General features: G+C 57.9%; 1 protein-coding gene across 1 annotated transcript; it reads left to right on the top strand.

Annotated features, from left to right (window-relative positions):
* Positions 1-182: 182 nt before the first annotated feature.
* Positions 183-9,156, top strand: LOC118892694 (mitotic spindle positioning). Its single transcript, XM_036847491.1, has 5 exons — positions 183-196; positions 3,839-5,712; positions 6,272-6,402; positions 7,500-7,538; positions 8,110-9,156. Exons 2-5 carry the CDS (start codon positions 3,894-3,896, stop codon positions 8,197-8,199), a joined length of 2,079 nt encoding a protein of 692 aa, XP_036703386.1. The 5' UTR covers positions 183-196; positions 3,839-3,893; the 3' UTR covers positions 8,200-9,156.
* The last annotated feature ends 7,961 nt before the right edge of the window (positions 9,157-17,117 follow it).

Raw genomic sequence — 17,117 nt, 5'->3', positions numbered from 1 at the left:
TCTGTGGTGTCGTCTTTCTCCTCCTCTGGACTTTGTTTCTTGAGCCCAGGTGGGGCCTGGGAGGAGGGGGTGCACCTGCTTCACGGGGCGGGGCTCTGTCCCCTGGCAACCTGGGGCAGGGCGGGGCTGGGAGGCCTCTGTGCCGTCCACAGAGTCAGAGCCAGGCTTGGAGGCTGCTGGGGCTGAGAGCCGAGAGGTGAGTCTGGGGAAATGGAGGGGTCGGATGGACGCAAGGCTTGGGCGGGCGGGGGTCCTGAGTGGGGTGGGCTCTGCTTTTGGCATGGGGGTTTGTGTGCCAGCGGCACCATCTGCTCACCGGCGGGGCCTTCAGGGTACAGGGAGGGAGCCCCCAGCCCCACCCTCAGCCCCCTCCGGACTCAGTGGGGTCCCAGGGGCTGGCGGGGACCTCCCCTCGCTCTGTACCCGCTGGCTGGCTCTGAGGCCAGGTCTGTGCCCTTCCCACGCTGCACCCGCCCGGGAGAGCAGAGGCCCATCCCTGAACCTTGCCAGGTCCCCAGTCTCCACCCCGGGCTTCAGGACCCCAAATCCAAGGGGCCTTGAGCCCTGACCCTCTAAGTGAGGGGCCTGATCGGCACCCCCAGGGCCAGAGGCACAGGGCCCCCCACTGGTTCTGGGAATTCTGGAGGTTTCTGGGGAGACGCTTAGCACCAGCCAGAGCCCTGCTTGGGGAGGCCTTGAGCAGCCTACAACCCTCCCGTGGGATCGGAGGGCTCATAGGAGGGGGCTCATAGGACGGGGGTGGGGCAGTCAGCGTGGGGAGGTGTCCAGCCTCTGGGAGGGCAGCTGGGATCCTGTGGGGCCGGTTCAGAGACTTGGCCCAGTGTCCAGGTGTGTCCAGGGGTTGGGGCTCTGCCAGCCAGGGTCCCGGAGACTGTAGCCCCGAGTGACGGAAGAAGAAGTCCAGGAGGCCATCCCTGCTGTGTGGCCTGCCCTGTCTGAGCCCCAGGCCCCTCCAGCAGGCCTTTGCCCCAGGGCGGGAGGCCAGTTGTGGTGGTGAGGAAGCAGGTGTGTGGCACCAGGGACCATAAACCCAGTTTCGGTTTTGGTATCAACAGGGTACAGAGTTGGGGCTGGGGAGGAGCCATCCAGGAGGGCTTCCTGGAGGGAAGTCGGTGGCGACTACCTGGCTTCAGAACCTGTTGCTCTGTCACTCCCTGATGTGACCCCGCTCTGGGCCTCGGTTCCCTCTGCTATATGTTGGGGACAAGAATGGTCCCCTCGTCACAGGCTCTTAAGAGAGGCAAAAAAACTGCCGGTGTGAGATGCCCAATTACGAGGAGCCCCACCAGGAGCTGGGAGGCTCTGAGCTCTATTACTACTCATCTGCACAGAGTCCACGAGGCCTCCAAGAGGGCGTTTCTCCCCGAGGGTTTCTCTGCGCCAGGCACCCACTCAGGCCTCCTTGCTCCTCCCCACACCCGGCGGTGGGGTCAGCAACATCCCACTTTACAGACAGGGAGACTGAGGCTTTTGGAGAGGGAATGCCTGCCCCAAGGTCACTTTGAGATCAGTGGTGGATCCAGGGTATAAATAATAACATCAGCCACTGCCGTGAAAGCATTTATCGCGCGCCTACTGTATACCAGGGACAGGGTGCCGAGTCTGCATGGCAGCCCTTCGTGGTGGCAGCTGCGTGCTCTGGACTCTACCTACTGCCCAGGTGTGGGCACTGAGGTCGGAAGGGAGACTTGCCCAAGGACGCAGGCGAGGGGGACCCCACCTCACTGACCTCAGTGAATCACCCAGAAGGAATGGGCTGAGGAAGGAGCAGTCCCCCACACTGCCCCACCCACCGGGAGACTTGACACCCTCTGGGCGTGTGGTTCTTTTTCCCGGAATGTGGCTTATAAATCCTGCTGGGTGAGCCTCTGGCCACGCACTGGGCAAATGGTTCTGCGTCAGTCCTGCCACACCTGCCCTCCGAGGGGAGCTGCAGGGCGCGGGGACCAGACCTGCTGTCCAGGGTGGGCTGGGGCTGGAGGGGTGGCCCGGAGGGGCAGCCGGGTCTGGGCTAGAATGAGCCCAAACCCTGGGCCCTGAGCACCCAGAGTGAGAGTCAGCCACTGTGTACTTGCTGTGTACCAGACTCCGGGCTGCGGGAGGATATGCTCACCTGGACCACTGGGAGGGAGAGAGGGTCCTGGCTGATGGCTTCAGGTGGGAGGTGACAGGCCTTAAATACAACCTTCTCCCTTCAAAGACACGTGCACCCCCAGCCACTTTCGTCATTGGGACAGAGGCTCAGCCCGCTTGGCTGGGATTTATTACCCAAGCCTGCTTGTTTTTTAATATTGTTTTTTCTTAATTATAGTTTCAATATTTGAAAGATGGCGTGATACTGCGTTAGGTGTAACGTGGTTCCCCATGATCGATTTTATGTGCTTGATGCCCCTTTTCCAGTTCAGGGAGGGTCTGCATTTTTCTTTTTAAAACCATGTTTAGCTTTTACAAGCAAGTTGGTGTAAAAATGCAGCGATGGACCCAATAGCTCTGGTGGCACCAGGGGGCCAAGGCCGGGGACCATGTTTGCTTGAGGAGTTGAGGACAGCCTGTCTTCCTTTCCTCAGCTGTAAAAAGGTGGCGCCACACTGTGCCGGGCTGGGTACACAAAGGATGATCAGGCCACAGGTTCTGAGGGTGGGGACAATCTGGGGGGGGCTCCCTGGAGGAGGTGTCCTGTAGGCTGTAGCTAAGGAGGCTGTGGAGGAGCAGAAATAAGGGTCCTTCTGGCAGAGAGAGGAGGAAGAGGGTCGACCTTGGGGTCTGGTGCCTGCAGAGTTTGGGGGTTTGGCTTGAGGCCGGATGGCGGTCTTGAGAGCCCTGGGAAGGGTGTGAGGATGCCAGGAGTCACAGAGGTGTGAGAGCAGGTGCCGGGCCTTCACGACGGCTCCTGGAGCTGTGCTCAGAGGGAGCTGGGACTCTTGGGAGGGGGGCTGGGCCCCCTGGAGCACTGGGTCAGGGTGTCGCCCAGCCCAGCAGGACAAGGTCCAAGGCGCTCCTTAGCCCAGCCTGGTTTTATGGTGCTGAGGAGGAGGATTGTCTGGGATGGGACAAGGTGTCCTGCTGGACAGGTGCAGGGGAGAGAACCAAGATGTGGGAGTCTGCCCATCACCACCTCTCTCTGGGTCTCAGTTTCCCCACTTGACATACCCCAGAGAGGGGCAGGCCCACTGGGCTCATCTGTAAATGTCAGATGGAAAAAATCACAGAAGGAAGCTCAGGGTGTGTGTGCCCTGGGAGAGAGGCTGTCCAGGGGTGGCCCTGGGTCTGGAAGCGGTGAACTGGGTGGGAGGCTCACCCGGCAGGGTGTGCAGTGTCCGGCAGAGGAGGTGGGAGGGGTGCCTGCAAATGTTAGACACACAGGGGCCGAGTTGTTGGGTCAGTACAGGGATTCAGGTGTGGCTGGATCCAGGAGCGGCTGGATCCAGGAGCTCAATGTTTTTAGGATGCTGTGTTGGGATTGGGGGTGCTCTTAAGCAAGGTGCATACACAAGAGGACACATATGGCCCCCCAACAGCTCTCAGCCTCATCCAGCCAGCCTCATAAGCCCAGCAGGAAGAGGGTCCAATTTTCCACATTAATTGCAAAGTCCCAGGATTTCACATCATTGGCCAGGTTGGGTCACATGTCCATCCCTGAAGCAATCACAGAGGCCAAAGGGTGGAATGTGCTGATTGGCAGGGCTGGGTCACCTACCCTTCCCTGAACCAGTCACAGAGGCCACTTGGCCAGGACTTTGCCCTTGAAGGGAGTGGGATTGCACTTCCCCCCTAAGTGCTCTGACCTGGTGACTGACATGTCTTTCTCTTCCCTCAGTGAGCCTAGATCGTCTATACCCTGGGATCCTCTGCTGGGCAGAGACCCCCAGAACATGGACCGAGTGACCAGATACCCCATCTTCAGCATCCCCCACTCACCCCGTGTGGCCGGCATGGCCTTGAAAGGCGACACCAGCTACACGTTTGAGCTGGTGGGCGTGGGGTCCGTGGCCAGCAACTGGGGCCAGGATGAGCCACTGGCATGGCCTGCTGACCACAAGGCCTCTCTGGAAACGGCGCAGACGGGGACATCCCTCAGCCTGCGTGTCTTCCCCGGCCAGCTGGCCCCACGGCTGCCCTGCCCGGAGGACGATGAGGAGGAGGAAGTGAAGGCCTACCATCTGGAGGCCAGGGACACCCCGCCCTGGTGGCCACGTGACCTGGAGTGGGAGCGCCGGGTGGTCATTCAGGACCAGGCGGTCAGGAAGAGCGGCACGGTGGCCATGCTCCATGGCACCCCTGACCGCGGGGAGCCCGGGAGCCCCGGCCGACCGCAGTCCGCGCCCCTGGAGGAGAACATGATCGACACGGAGCAGATCGACTTCCTGGCAGCCAGGCGGCAGTTCATGAGCCTGGAGCAGACGAACCCTCCACCTGGGGTGGTCCACGCCCGTGCGGGAGTTCCTCGGGACCCCCCACCCGGGGTGGCCCACGCCCGTGCGGGAGTTCCTCGGGACCCCCCACCCGGGGTGGCCCACGCCCGTGCGGGAGTTCCTCGGGACCTCCCACCCGGGGTGGCCCACGCCCGTGCGGGGGTTTCTCGGGACCCCTCACCTGGGGCCAGCCAGGCCTCCAAGGCCCTGAACGGGTCACCCCTGGTCAATGGGTATGTCGTCCCAGTCAAGCCTGAGGCGAAGGAAGTGGTCACGGAAGAGAAGAGGGTCCACGGTTTGCCCGCCAGCTCTGGTGCCCAAGCCTTGGACGACCCTGGTTCCTGGTCCCAAGAGGGGTCCCCGGAACCCGCCAAGGAGACGCCCATTGAGCGGGAGATCCGGCTAGCCCAGAAGCGGGAGGCAGAGCTCCGGGAGCAGAGGGGGCTGCGACGGGCGGCCAGCCACCAGGAGCTGCTGGAGATCCCGGCCAGGCCGCTGCTGAGCAAGGTGAGCCTGGCCGCAGCCCCGCGGCCGCACAGGGGGCGCCCATCGCTCTATGTGCAGCGGGACATTGCTCAGGAGTCGCAGCGTGAGGAGGACCACAGGCGGGAGGGCCTGCAGGTGGGCCGGGCGTCCATATCCGACTGGTTCTCCGAAGACCCCCGGCCCATTCTCAGGAGAGTCCACAGCTCAGACTCCATCCTCAGCCCGACCCCAGACGCCAGCGCAGCCAGCCCCACACCAGAGGTGAGGAAGGTGAACCGCATCCCACCTGATGCCTACCAGCCATACCTGAGCCCCCGGATGCCCCCGGGAGAACCCCCAGCCTCCCACACCTACCGCAAGCCCAGCGGTCTCTCCGCAGATGAGGCCAGGCCTGCGGGCTCTCCAAAGGCCACGGGGTCCCAGAGGCATCCCTCGGGATCCTCTGCAAAACCTTCAAGCACAAAGCAGGAGCCTCCCCGGGGACCCCTGCGCGCCAACAGGGGTGTCGTGCGATGGGAGTACTTCCGCCTGCGTCCCCTGAGGTTCGGGGTCCCGGAAGAGCCTGAGAAAGCTGAGGCCCCCCGAGTTTGGGGCTGGGAGGTGGCTGGGGCCCCGGCACTGAGGCTACAGAAGTCCCAGTCATCAGAGCTGCTGGAGAGGGAGGTGGAGAGCGTCCTGCGGCGGGAGCGGGAGGTGGCTGAGGAGCGGCGGAGCGCTCTGTACCCCGAGGTCTTCTCCCCGCCGCCGGACGAGTGCTGTGACCAAGACTCCAGGAGCTCCTCCCGCGCATCTGGTGAGGCAGGGTCCTGGGAAGGGCTTCTTTGCTCAGGGTCTCAAAGGTTGGAGCAGAGGAGGGTGGCATGAGGGGTATGAGGATGCCAGGAGAGGCTAGGGGTGGGGGGACATCTGGGGGACTTTGTCTACTACCCCGGGTGGCTGGTCTGTCTGCTTAAGCAGTAGCTTTTGGAGAAATCACTTTGCCTTGGGTTCTTTGCTTTATGCGTTTGGACACTTTGTTGTTAGGTGCATAAAGGTTTACAGATGTCCTAGCCTCTTGGTCAATTGCTCCTTTTTGTCAATGCAAAATATGCCCCGTGTGACTTTTAATGTTTTTCTCCTTGTCTGGTCAGCTCATCTGTGGATCCAGTTTCTCCTGACTGGCTATTTTGGTCAATCTGTCTATCAGTTTTTGCAACCTGCTGTCTGCTCTGTCTGTCCATTCACGCATCTCCTTAACTGGTCCAGCCTCTTAGCCAGACTCTGTGTCTCTTGGGCTGGGGTCTGACAAATTTTCTGCCCTCAGGAGACTCTGGGCTCCTCCCTGATGCCCTTTCCTTCCTCCCCCACCCCAGGCATCACGGGCAGCTACTCGGTGTCTGAGTCACAGTTTTTCACCCCCATCCACCTGCACTCGGGCCTGGTGTGGACGGCAGAGGCCTCAGCTGAGGATGCTCCCAGGCAGAGAAAGAAGAATGAGCAGTGGGTGAGTCTCGAGCCCTGCCATGCACTGGGAGGCCTGGCCAAGGTCTGACACTCCCCATTAGGGCCAGGGAAGGTCAGGCAAGGCTCAGGTGTGACCTGGGTTTGACACCTGCCTCCCTCACTGCCCTGCCAGTGACTGTGCCCCTGTGTCCCCCACACGTGTGGTGCACAATGGGTAAACTGGGCCTCTCTTCATGTCTGGGCCACATAAGCAGGGTCCCCACCATGAGGTTGTCCCCCTGAGCCAAAGGCTGAGAGCCAGCTCTGCTTGGAGGAGGAGAGCTGTGGCAATCTATCAAAATCATCCTTATTATTTTCATGCGTTTATTACCATCATTGTTATTTCTGTTTATTATCCACACCTCATGAGGGATGTCTCAGAGCTCTGCACGCACTGTGCTTTTAACACCCTGGAGGGATGTTTTGTGGCCCATTTTTTGGAGAAAGCTGTAGTCTCCTATGCCCAGGGTCATACAGTCTGAGCTCCCAAGCCAGGACTTGAACCCAAGCCTGACTCCAAACCCCACATTCATAACCATGAGGCCTTCTCATCCCTGGGCGGGTATTGTTGACACCATGGAGAATAACACCAACTCCAGCCTCGCCAATCTGGTGCTCACAGACTGGCCTGGAGGTTTGGGGCAGAGTAGAGCCCAGGGACCTGGGTTCAAGTCCCAGCCCCGCTGCTTGCCAGCTGTGTGATGGGCAAGACCCTACTCCTCTCTGACTCTCAGTCTCCTCCTCTGTAAAATGAGCATGATAATAAGAACAGCCCCCTTCCAACCTCAGAGCAGGGCCTGGCCACGGCAAGAGCTCCATAAATGTCAACTGTCTTTATTACGATGACGTTTACAAAGAGAAAACAGTTGCAAATGATGGACCAAGGCTTCACTGAGGAGAACAGCATCAGGGAAAGCATGGTGGATGGCTTTGAGTTTGGGGTGATTGAGGGGCACTTGGGGGGACGACGGTGGGCAGAGAAGACCTTCCCTTCTGCCCCCAGTGGTGACTGAGGGGGCTGTGCATTGAGTCCAGGGGTGCTCTGGGGTGGGCAGGGCTAGAGGGCCCTGGGGGCTGACATATGTTCCTTTCTTGTAGTATGCCGGCATCAACCCCTCAGACCATGTCAACTCGGAGGTGAGTGTGCTCCTGGGGGCGAGGACCTGAGCCTTTCCCTCCCACATTTGTGCCCCCTGCCCTATTGTATCAGGGCCATCAGAAGCCTTTCTTCTGGGTGTGGGGACTTCCCTGGATATCTTCTTGATTGATAGTGCCTGCCTGAGGTGGATTTTTCTGTGAGCTGCTTTTGATGCCTGTCATGGGCATAGACTGTGGAAAGAGGTTCCATGTGCCGCCTCTTTACCATATGGCTTTGGGGCTGACTTGGCCCGAGACAGGGGCATTTTCTTTGAGGGAGGGGTTCATCTGAGATGTGTAGAAGGCCAGCTACCTCAGTGGATTTGTGGAATACATTTGTGACCCTCTTTGAGCTGAGTCCAAAATGCCAGACCTGGGCATTTCCCTACTGTGGAGCTCAGCATGTGTTAACACATTCCTTGGCACTATTACTAGGAGTAGAGGGTCTGGAACAGAGGAGGGGATGGTCCTGCTTTGCCCCTGCTCTAGGCCTCTCCTATGCGTTAGCAGTGAGGGGAGCTGTTTTGGGGGCGTCAGGACCCTGATGGGGACTTCGTGCCTCCTCTTGCAGGTCTTGGAGGCCACACGGGTAACCCGCCACAAGAACGCCATGGTGGAGCGCTGGGAGGCCCGGATCCACACCAGCGAGGATGAGGATTGAGCCTGGGGCCAGGCGCCCACCCCCTGCCCTGCCCTGCCGTGGCCCCGTGGGAACAGCGGACCGTCCTGAGCCCTCGCCTTAGGACATAGGTTCCTGTTTAAATCCAGATCCGAGAACCACAAATCTCATGCTGCCAAGCCCAAGGGTGGATGCACTTTTGGGCTTGAGGGTTTTCTTTTCCGCTTTTATTTTCCTGCAGAAATCGTTGTGCTTTCTGGGTCTAAAGCTGGGGATGACTCCTTCTGTTCCTATGATGTTGCCAAACGCTCTTGGGTCCAGGGAGGAAGGAGACCAGCTCCCCCACCTCCAGATGTAATTGTTCCCGCTAGTCTGAGAGGGGAGACGCTCGGCTCCTTCCTCTGGGACATCCCAATCTAACAGGGGAGACCTGCCCTTGCTCCAGCCCTGGGAAACCTCCAGTCTGAGGGCCAGCCCCGGGCAGAGAAAAGGGCTCGATGTGGGTTCTGAAGGGGGTCCTTCTGTCCCCCCATGAAATAAAGCAGCTGCGGGCCCGCCCACCGCCTGGTGTGGGTGGCCACCCTGAACCTCTCCCTCCCCCTCTGCCTGCTTCACTTCTCTGGGTGATGTCACTGCCCCCAGGGCTGCTGCTTCCTGCCTCTGCCCCTGCCCCACCCAGGCTGTCCCCCACATCCCTGAGTGTGGCATACAGAAGGTGCTCAAGCAGTGCTTGTTCAGTGAGCGAGTGACCGTCTCAGTTCTCCCACGTGGCCCCGTCAGTCATGCTCAGAGCACTTATTAAGCGCTTGCTGAGTCCCCAGCCCTTCTGGCTTCAGGAGCAGTTGGAGGGGTCTTTAGTTAGGCTCCGCGTGTGTACCAGGGGCACAACCCCCGCAGAGAAGATCATTCTGGGCAAGGCCATAGGCAGCAGACTCAAACCTGGCTCTGCTGCCCCTCTGTGTGGCCAAGGGGTCCCTCCACCTGCCCTGCCTCTGTTTCCCCCCAACCCGTGGGGATGGTGATGGGACCCCTAGCCTTGACCCCAGAATGACCCCGACGGCAGCCCCCTCCTCCCACCAGCCTGGGCCTCCAGAGGCTAGGAGCAACTGGTGACACCCAGCCGGCAGGGCCTGTCCCCTCCTGCTGCCCCCGGCCCCTTCCCTCCTTACAGCTCCTTCCCCTGCAGCCGCCGCAGGGAAAACAGCCACAGCTATTCTAAGAGCTGCATCTTGAAAGCGGCCCACGCGGGCCAGGGAGGCTGTGTGGCCGGAAATAGCTGAGGTTGCGGGTCTCCAAGGGCGCCTGGGGCCGGCGGTGTGCCCCTTGGTGGCCGAGGTCAGCTCTTCTCTGGGGTTCCAGCAGTTCTGTTCCAGCCCCAGGAACCAAATGTGGGCCCCTGCCCTTCAGGAAAGCAGTTTTGGGGCTTCAGATACAACCTGCCTGAGTCTCGCCGGGTCCTCCCCCATGTCCCACCACATCCTCACCCTGGTGTCCATGGGCCGGTCCCCCTGGTCCCCCTGCTCTGAGAATGTGAGTCTCCTGGGGTGACTGGAATAAGTCATCATGAACAGGGGGCTTAAACCAGCACAGATTGGTTCTCTGACAGTCCTGGAGGTCAGGAGTCCGACTCGGGTCTCACGGGGCTAAATCCAGGCGTGGGCAGGGCGGGTCCTTCCGGAGGCTCCAGGGGAGCAGCGGTTCCCGCCTTTTCCAGCTTCTAGAGGCACCGCATCCCTGGCTCGCGGCCCCTCCTGCATCCTCACAGCCAGCAGCGCAGCCTCTCCCGTCTCTCTCTGCCTCTGACCCTCCCGCCTCCCTCTTATAAGGACCTTGTGATGACACTGGGCCCCCCGGGGAATCCAGGGTCCTCCCCATCTCAGGGGTCTTAACTCAATCCCACCTGCAAAGTCTCCTCTGCCCCATGACACATCTGCAGTTCCCGGGACCAGGACGGGGACGTCATGGGGCCGTTATTCTGCTGACCAGACACAGAAGGACACACAGTGTGTGGTTCCACTCACAGGGGGGCCCTGGGGGAGTCAAATCCACAGAGACAGGAAGTAGATGGTGGGGGCCAGGGGCCGGGGGAGGGGTGGGGAGTCAGGGTTTCATGGGGACAGAGCTTCAGTTTGGGAAGATGAGAAAGTTCTGGAGATGATGGTGGGGATGGTTGCACAGCGTGAATGTGCTTAATGCCACCGAGCTGTGCGCTTGAAAATGGTGAAGATGGTGAATTTTATGTTCTGTGTATTTTACCACAAGTTTTTGAAAAAAGAGAGAGAAAAGTATTCTCTTGCTTGAAGACCTCAGAAGGCCCTTGGGAACAATCCAGGAACTATCCACTTACTGGCTTAAAAACATGAGGAGTGTCCTGAAAAGTGCAGTGTCCTTGAAATTCTTGATTCGATGAGGCTGGTGGGAAGGTCTTGTTTTGATGATTCACTTTTCGTTTAATTCTTCTCACCGGCCTCTGCCCTTAAGGAACGAAGAGAGAATTCTATCCACCTGCCAGGCTGCCGTCCCACAAGGCTCTGGGCGAGAGGTTTAAATGAATTCTTAGCGCAATTCCCAAGGGAGGGAGGGTCTGTCAGGATGGGGGCCAAAGTGGAGACAGAGCCTGGGTCTGCGGGTCCCACGGCCGCTCAGTCTTTCCTGGTTTCCTCCCAGCTTGGGGTATATGATCCGGGGAGGGAGGGAGTTTTCTCGAAGGCCATTAGAAAGGCTGAAACACAAGCCGAGTTTCCAACTGAAAAGCCAGAACCCTTCCTCGCTCTCAGCGTTTTTCACCTTCTCTGGCAGCATCGCTCTTATTTAATTAACTCCTGCGGGACCACGTGGGGATCAGGATCCAGGAGCCGGGCCTGCCACTCCGGGCTCTGGTGCTCACTCCCCATGCGTATCCGTCAGCTTCTGCTGTGTGACAACCATCCCAGCCCTCACTGCTCCAACAGCAGCTGCTACGAGCTCACGATCCTGTGGTCAGCTATGGAGGTGCTGCCTGGTCTGAGGGAACACCGACCCGCACGTCTATCGGCCAGGGTGGCAGGGGGAGGGATGGGAGATAACATTCAGACACCCAGTTCCATTTGAAAATCAGGCCAACGACGAATGACTTTTCCAGGATAAGTATATCCCGTGCAATATTTGGGACATATTTATGCTAAATAAAAATCACTCATTGTCTCTCTGAAGGTCAAATGTAAGTGGACGTCCTGGGTTTGTATTTGCTGAATCTGGCCGCCCCGGACAGGGCGCCACGGCCGGATCTCGCTCAGACTGGCGGGCTCATCCCCAAGGTGCTCACAGGAGCCCCGGGCACAGCAGGAGAGGCAGGTTCCAAAGCACCAGCATTAGCGTGATGCTTGTGTCACACCGGCCGCTGTCCCTCTGGCGACGCCAGGGGTGTGACCAGCCCTGAGTCAGGACAGATGGGGACTGCAAGGCTGGGGGGCAACGGGCACTCCCTCCACCTGGAGGGGCAGGTGGACCTTACGTCAGTCACGCTGCCCCTTGGAGGTGACGGGCTGTTTGTACTGGGCTGGAAGATGTGCAGACACCCACTCAGCGGCTACAGGGCCAGCTGTGACGCTTGGGGCCCCACCGGTGCTCCTGGACAAGCAGGCTCGTGTATGAGGGAGAAAGCGGCAGCGCCTCCGTGCCTGACATCCAGAGGAAGTGTCCTCACAGAGTATGGGGCACCCAGTGCCCTCCCGGGAAAGAGGCAGGTCCTGCCCTAGTATAGGGGAAATCCATCTAAGGCCCTGATTGTTGAGGGGACAATGTCCAAGACAAAAGTCAGAGAATCCCACCTACTGTCTTAGGTCACAGATGTGCCCACGTTCATAAAGGCAGGTCAAAAATAGCACACGTGGACTTCTCTGGTGGCACAGTGGTTAAGAATCTGCCTGCCAATGCAGGGAACACGGGTTCAAGCCCTGGTCCCGGAATATCCCACATGCCACGGAGCAACTAAGCCCATGCGTCGCAACTACTGAGCCTGCGCTCTATAGCCCACAAGCCACAATTACTGAGCCCGCGTGCCACAACTACTGAAGCCCGCGTGCCACAACTACTGAAGCCCACGTGCCTAGAGCCTGTGCTCCACAACAAGAGAAGCCACCGCAATGAGAAGCCTGCGCACCGCAACGAAGAGTAGCCCCTGCTCACCGCAACTAGAGAAAGCCTGCGTGCAGCAATGAAGACCCAACACAGCCAAAAATAAAATAAATAATTTTTTTAAAAAAAATAGAACTTAAAAAAAAAAATAGCACATGTGAGTCAGCACAGCAGTGAGCTGGCATGCAGGGAAGGATGAAGGGGGCTCTTTGGCCTTGTGTGGAAATTTAATTTTCAATCACTAGGATGTGTGAGTGGGTAGCTTAGAGACTGGGTATTGATTACTGCAGAAAAGGAACTTTGGGCAGATTGGCTGTATTACTTAGCATTTGCTGTGGAACAAACGAACCAACTTAGCTGCTTTAAAAACAGTTATGTATTTCCCCCCAGTTTCTGAGGGTCAGAAGGCCAGCACAGTGTGGCTGGGTCCTCTGCTCAGGGTCCCACCGGGCTGCGATCAAGGTGTTGGCTGGGTTGCATTCTCCTCTGTAGGCATCTGCTTCCAGGCCCCTTCGGGTGTTGGCAGAATTATTTTTCTACATTTGTAGGACTAAGGTCCAGTTTCCTTGTTGGCCACCCTAGGTCCCTGACACACGGCCCCCTCCACCAGCAGTTCAGCACATGGCTGTTTGCTGCTCCCCAGACTTTTATGCAAGCCTCACCTGATTAGGCCAGGCCCACCCAGGAAGATCTCTCTTTCAATCACACTCAAAGTCAGCTGATTTGGGGACCTTAATTACATCTGAAAAAGCCCTTCACCTTTACCAAATAATGTCTCACCCACACTCAAGGGGGTTACGCACGGTGCGTACACGGGGACAACTCAGAATTCTGGCCATTTTGGGGGGACCTAGCATGGGGTTTAGGGCACGGGCTCTGGTGGGAGAAGTTGGGTCCGAATCTCATCCCCAGCTCCTCATCTTCGCCCTTGACATCTCAGATGGGCGGCAGGGGGCTGGATTCAGAACACAGGTCTCTCTTGGCCATCAACATTAAAAAATTTTTTTCTCTTTTAAAGAATTTGCCAATATTTAAAAATCAGGAAATTTTAATAAAAATCTGGATTTCTTGCTTTTCTTGAGAAAGCTGTGCATGGCTGTGGATGGGCAGCTACAAGCAGATCCTGTGGGGAGAACCCCTCCCACCGTGTTTCACCACATCTCTCTTCCACAAGAGAAGAAACTATAATTGGATAAAAATTAGCGAGGGCCTTGCTGAGAGAAGTTTCTTTAAAAATAAATCTTCCTTTACATCTTTTTTAACTTTCCAGTCCCTGCCACGCTCCCCCACTCCATCTGCCTCTCACACAGGGCTATGCCTATACCCAGCGGCAAATTTCCAGGCAGTGCCTTCCAGCGGGACTGAATTTTGGGGTAAAAGCGGGGTCTGGGCTCTGAGGCTGTTTGCAGGGCCCCAGCACCCCACAAGGCAGTTGCTGTTGTGGGTTAAATAAGGTCCCCCCAAAAATTCATGTCCAATGAAAGCTCAGAATGTGACCTCACCTGGGGATTGGGTCGATTGACTAAGGGTCTTTGGATTGCAAGAAAAAAAAAGGCTGAAGCAAAGTCAACTCAAATTGGCTTTGGTAATACTGGGATATACTGGTTCATGTAACTGAACAGTCAAAGTAGGACAGCTTCAGGCTCAGTTGGTTCCAGCCCCAAACAGGGTATTTGGGTCCCTCTTCACTGTTGAGAGCCCCAGGTTCAAGTCCCAGCTCTGCCGGCCTCAGTTTCCTCCTCACCTGTAAGGAGAGGGTAGTCTCAGTGACCCCAGGTGGGTGGTTTATGAGGGTTTACCAGGCTTCTGGCACACAGTCAGGGCTGCATAAATGTTAGCTCTTGTTGCTATTGACCAAGTAAATAAAGGAATCCTCACCAGATAATTAGGGACTCAGATGCAACTTCTTGTTATCAAGGCCGAGGGGAGCAAATGCACGCTGCCACCAGAGGGCGGAAAACACCAACAACGCAGCACCAGCTTTCACCCAGCACGAGAAACCTGCTTCCCACTCCTCTGTAATTGGCTTGGCGTTTTCCCAGAACCCCCGAGGGCCCAGACTGGAGAAACGCAGCCCCCGACCCAGAGAACGCCCTAAGCTGGTGGAGGTAAGAAAGAGGGGCGTGGGCAAAGCAGCACGGAGCCCTATTAGAGGAAAACAGTGTGCCTTCTATATGTGTTTCTATGTATTTAAAAATCTTTTATTTATTTTTTTCCTGGAACACTAAAGTAGTTGAAAAAAGTCGAAAATTGAAAAGTGGGTATATTGAAACGGCGTTATTTTAGGCTTAAATACGTACATTTTATTTATACTCCAAACAGAATTTATGCTTTTGTCCACAGTCCTGTCCCTGCAATGGTGTTCCTGCCTTGGTTTCCTGCTTGGGACCAGCTGAGTGTCTGGATAGAAAGTTTCATCTGCAAAGAGCCTCTGGCATCTCGAGAGAATTCTAGAGACGTCGAGGTAATATTTGGGGGGCTCGTTGGCCAGGTCCCCACTATGGGCACGTTGTCAGGTGGGATTCGGAGCGAGGCAGGGTGGGGTGGGGCCCAGGGGCTTCTGAGAGAGACCCCATGCACTCCTCTCTCCCTCCACAACCTGCTGGGGCTCCACGTGGCCGAAGGCCAAAGTCCACAGACAGCACAGTCTCCAAGCCATTCGCTCGTTCATTCATTCAAGTCTCCAAGTGCTGGTCAGACCAGCGGCAGGAATCACAGCAGCCCACCTTTGGATGCGCTTAGGGAAACGTTCTAAATCATTGCGGGCTTTAGGCCTCGGAAACAGAACCCACCCACTGCTCGCCCTCCGCGACCCCCACCCAGGCTGGATTCCCAGCACCCCTCCCCCATCCCCACCACCATCCCCACCCCACATCCTCCACCGTTTCCCCCACCTTCCCCCCCGAACCTTCCCTCCTCTCCCTCCCCCCATCCCCCCGCCATTCCTCCAACAGATACCCCACCCCACCCACCCCTCCCGGACCCCCGCAGTCCCCTCCCCGGAGCCCCCGTCTCCCGGTGCCGCCCACGGCCTGTTCTCCCCGAAGCCGCCAGAGGGCGCCTGTGAGCAGCGAGCGGGGCGCGTCCCTGCTCTGCCCGCGCCCTGGGGGCTCCCGCGTCCCTCCGGGTGAGAGCCGAGCCATCCGCGCCCCCGGGTCCTGCACGGCCTGCCCTGAGCTCCAGCCGCGTGGGCCTCCTTGTGAGTGTGTGCCCAACACACCCATCCCGGCGCCTTTGCACATGCTGGGACCCCCAGGTACACGCGTCCTCAAATGCCCCTGCACGCGGTTCCTCCCCGCTGCGCGTCTTGCCCCCCCGCCACGTGGTATTTGCTCAGTACTACTTGGGTGAACAACTGCGCCCACGGAGGCTGCGCCCTGAGCCTGTGAGGCAGGAACAGACGAGGACTCCCAGGCCCAGCGGGAAGCGCCGACAGGACCCGGTCACGCAGCTGGCTGTCCGAGCCCATGGGGGGGGTGCCAGGCGGCCACGGGCCGGGGACTGGGGTGGGGAGGGGAGGGCTCCTCTCTGGGCTCAGGCCCCCTCCTGCGCCGACCTCATGGGGCGAAATGAGGCCAACCTGTCAGTGCCCAGGTCCCGGCACACAGTAGGTGCTGAATAAATGTCTGCTGGCTGATGCCCTGGAGGAGGGGGCTCCCTAGGGCTGCCACCTGCCTGGCCTGGGTCTCCCCCTCGTCTGTTTACGGGAGTCGGGTTTCCAGCCCGCAGCTGGGGGCTGGGCAGCGGGGTCACCCCAGTGGCACAGGCCAGCGGTGGCGGGTTCTTATGTGGAGTCCAGGTGACACAGCGCTGGTCCCAGGGGCAGACCAAGGGGAGGCCTGGAAGCTGCTGGGAAAGAGAGGCGCTGTCACACCCTGCCCCCAGGCTTGGGTTCCAGCCCAGACTCCCTCCTGCTAAGCTGGTCACTTTGGGCACCTTGCTCACCCCCTCTGTGCCTCAGTCTCCTCATCTGGAAAGTGGGTGGGTGGTCATGAGGTGACAGTGTGCCATAGGCTCCCAGAGCTTTGGTGCTGAAAATAACGCACAGGATGCTGGCAGATATGGGCCAGCCCTTGGGAAGGACTCACTGTGATCTGGGCACCGTGCTTCTCGGTGTACAAACCCCAGCTCTCGGGGTCCTCACAATTATCAGCAAAGCGCTTTCACTGTCCCCATTGTTTAAAAATTGAGGTAAAATTCACATAAAACTAACCACTCACCACCTTAAAGTATACAATTCAGTGTTTTTTTAGTGCATTCACAAGGTTGCATAACCACCACCTCTATCTAATTCCAGAACATTCCATCACCCCAAAAGGAGACCCCCGTCCCCATCAGCATTCACCCCCCCCCCCCTCCGCCAGCCCCTGACAACCCTGAACCCACTCTGTGTCTGTGGGTTTGCCTGTTCTGGACGTTTCCCATCAATGGAATCACACACTCTGTCCTTCTCCATCTGGTTTCTCTCACTGAGCATCGTGTTCTCAGGGTCCGTCCACATTGTAGTGAGTGTCAGTGCTTCTCTCCTTTTCATGGCTGAGTGATGTGTCCGTGTGTGGAGGGACCACATTTGTGTATCCATCATCTGTTGATGGACATTTGGGTTGTTTCCATTCTGACTGTTATGAATCGTTCTCCTGTGAACATGCATGTAGTTTTGTGTGTGTGTGTGTGTATGTATGTATACATTTGGGCATATACCTAGGAGTGGAATTGCTGGATCATACAGTAATTTTATGTTTAACTTTTTGAGGAACCGCTGCCTATTTTCCACAGCTGTTGCACCATTTTACATCCCACCAGCCAGGGACAAGTGTCTGATTTCTCCACTGGGAGCTTCTTCT

The sequence above is a fragment of the Balaenoptera musculus genome, chromosome 3 (assembly GCF_009873245.2).
Source record: "Balaenoptera musculus isolate JJ_BM4_2016_0621 chromosome 3, mBalMus1.pri.v3, whole genome shotgun sequence".
NCBI lineage: Eukaryota > Metazoa > Chordata > Mammalia > Artiodactyla > Balaenopteridae > Balaenoptera > Balaenoptera musculus.
This window is presented reverse-complemented; position numbering and strand designations above follow the sequence as displayed.

Bases quoted from the DNA above. Each gene is read 5' to 3' on its own strand.
- LOC118892694 (XM_036847491.1), top strand. From the start codon at position 3,894: ATGGACCGAGTGACCAGATACCCCATCTTCAGCATCCCCCACTCACCC. The intron at 5,713-6,271 runs GTGAGGCAGGGT...CCCCCACCCCAG, and splicing joins GAGCTCCTCCCGCGCATCTG to GCATCACGGGCAGCTACTCG. The intron at 6,403-7,499 runs GTGAGTCTCGAG...CCTTTCTTGTAG, and splicing joins GAAAGAAGAATGAGCAGTGG to TATGCCGGCATCAACCCCTC.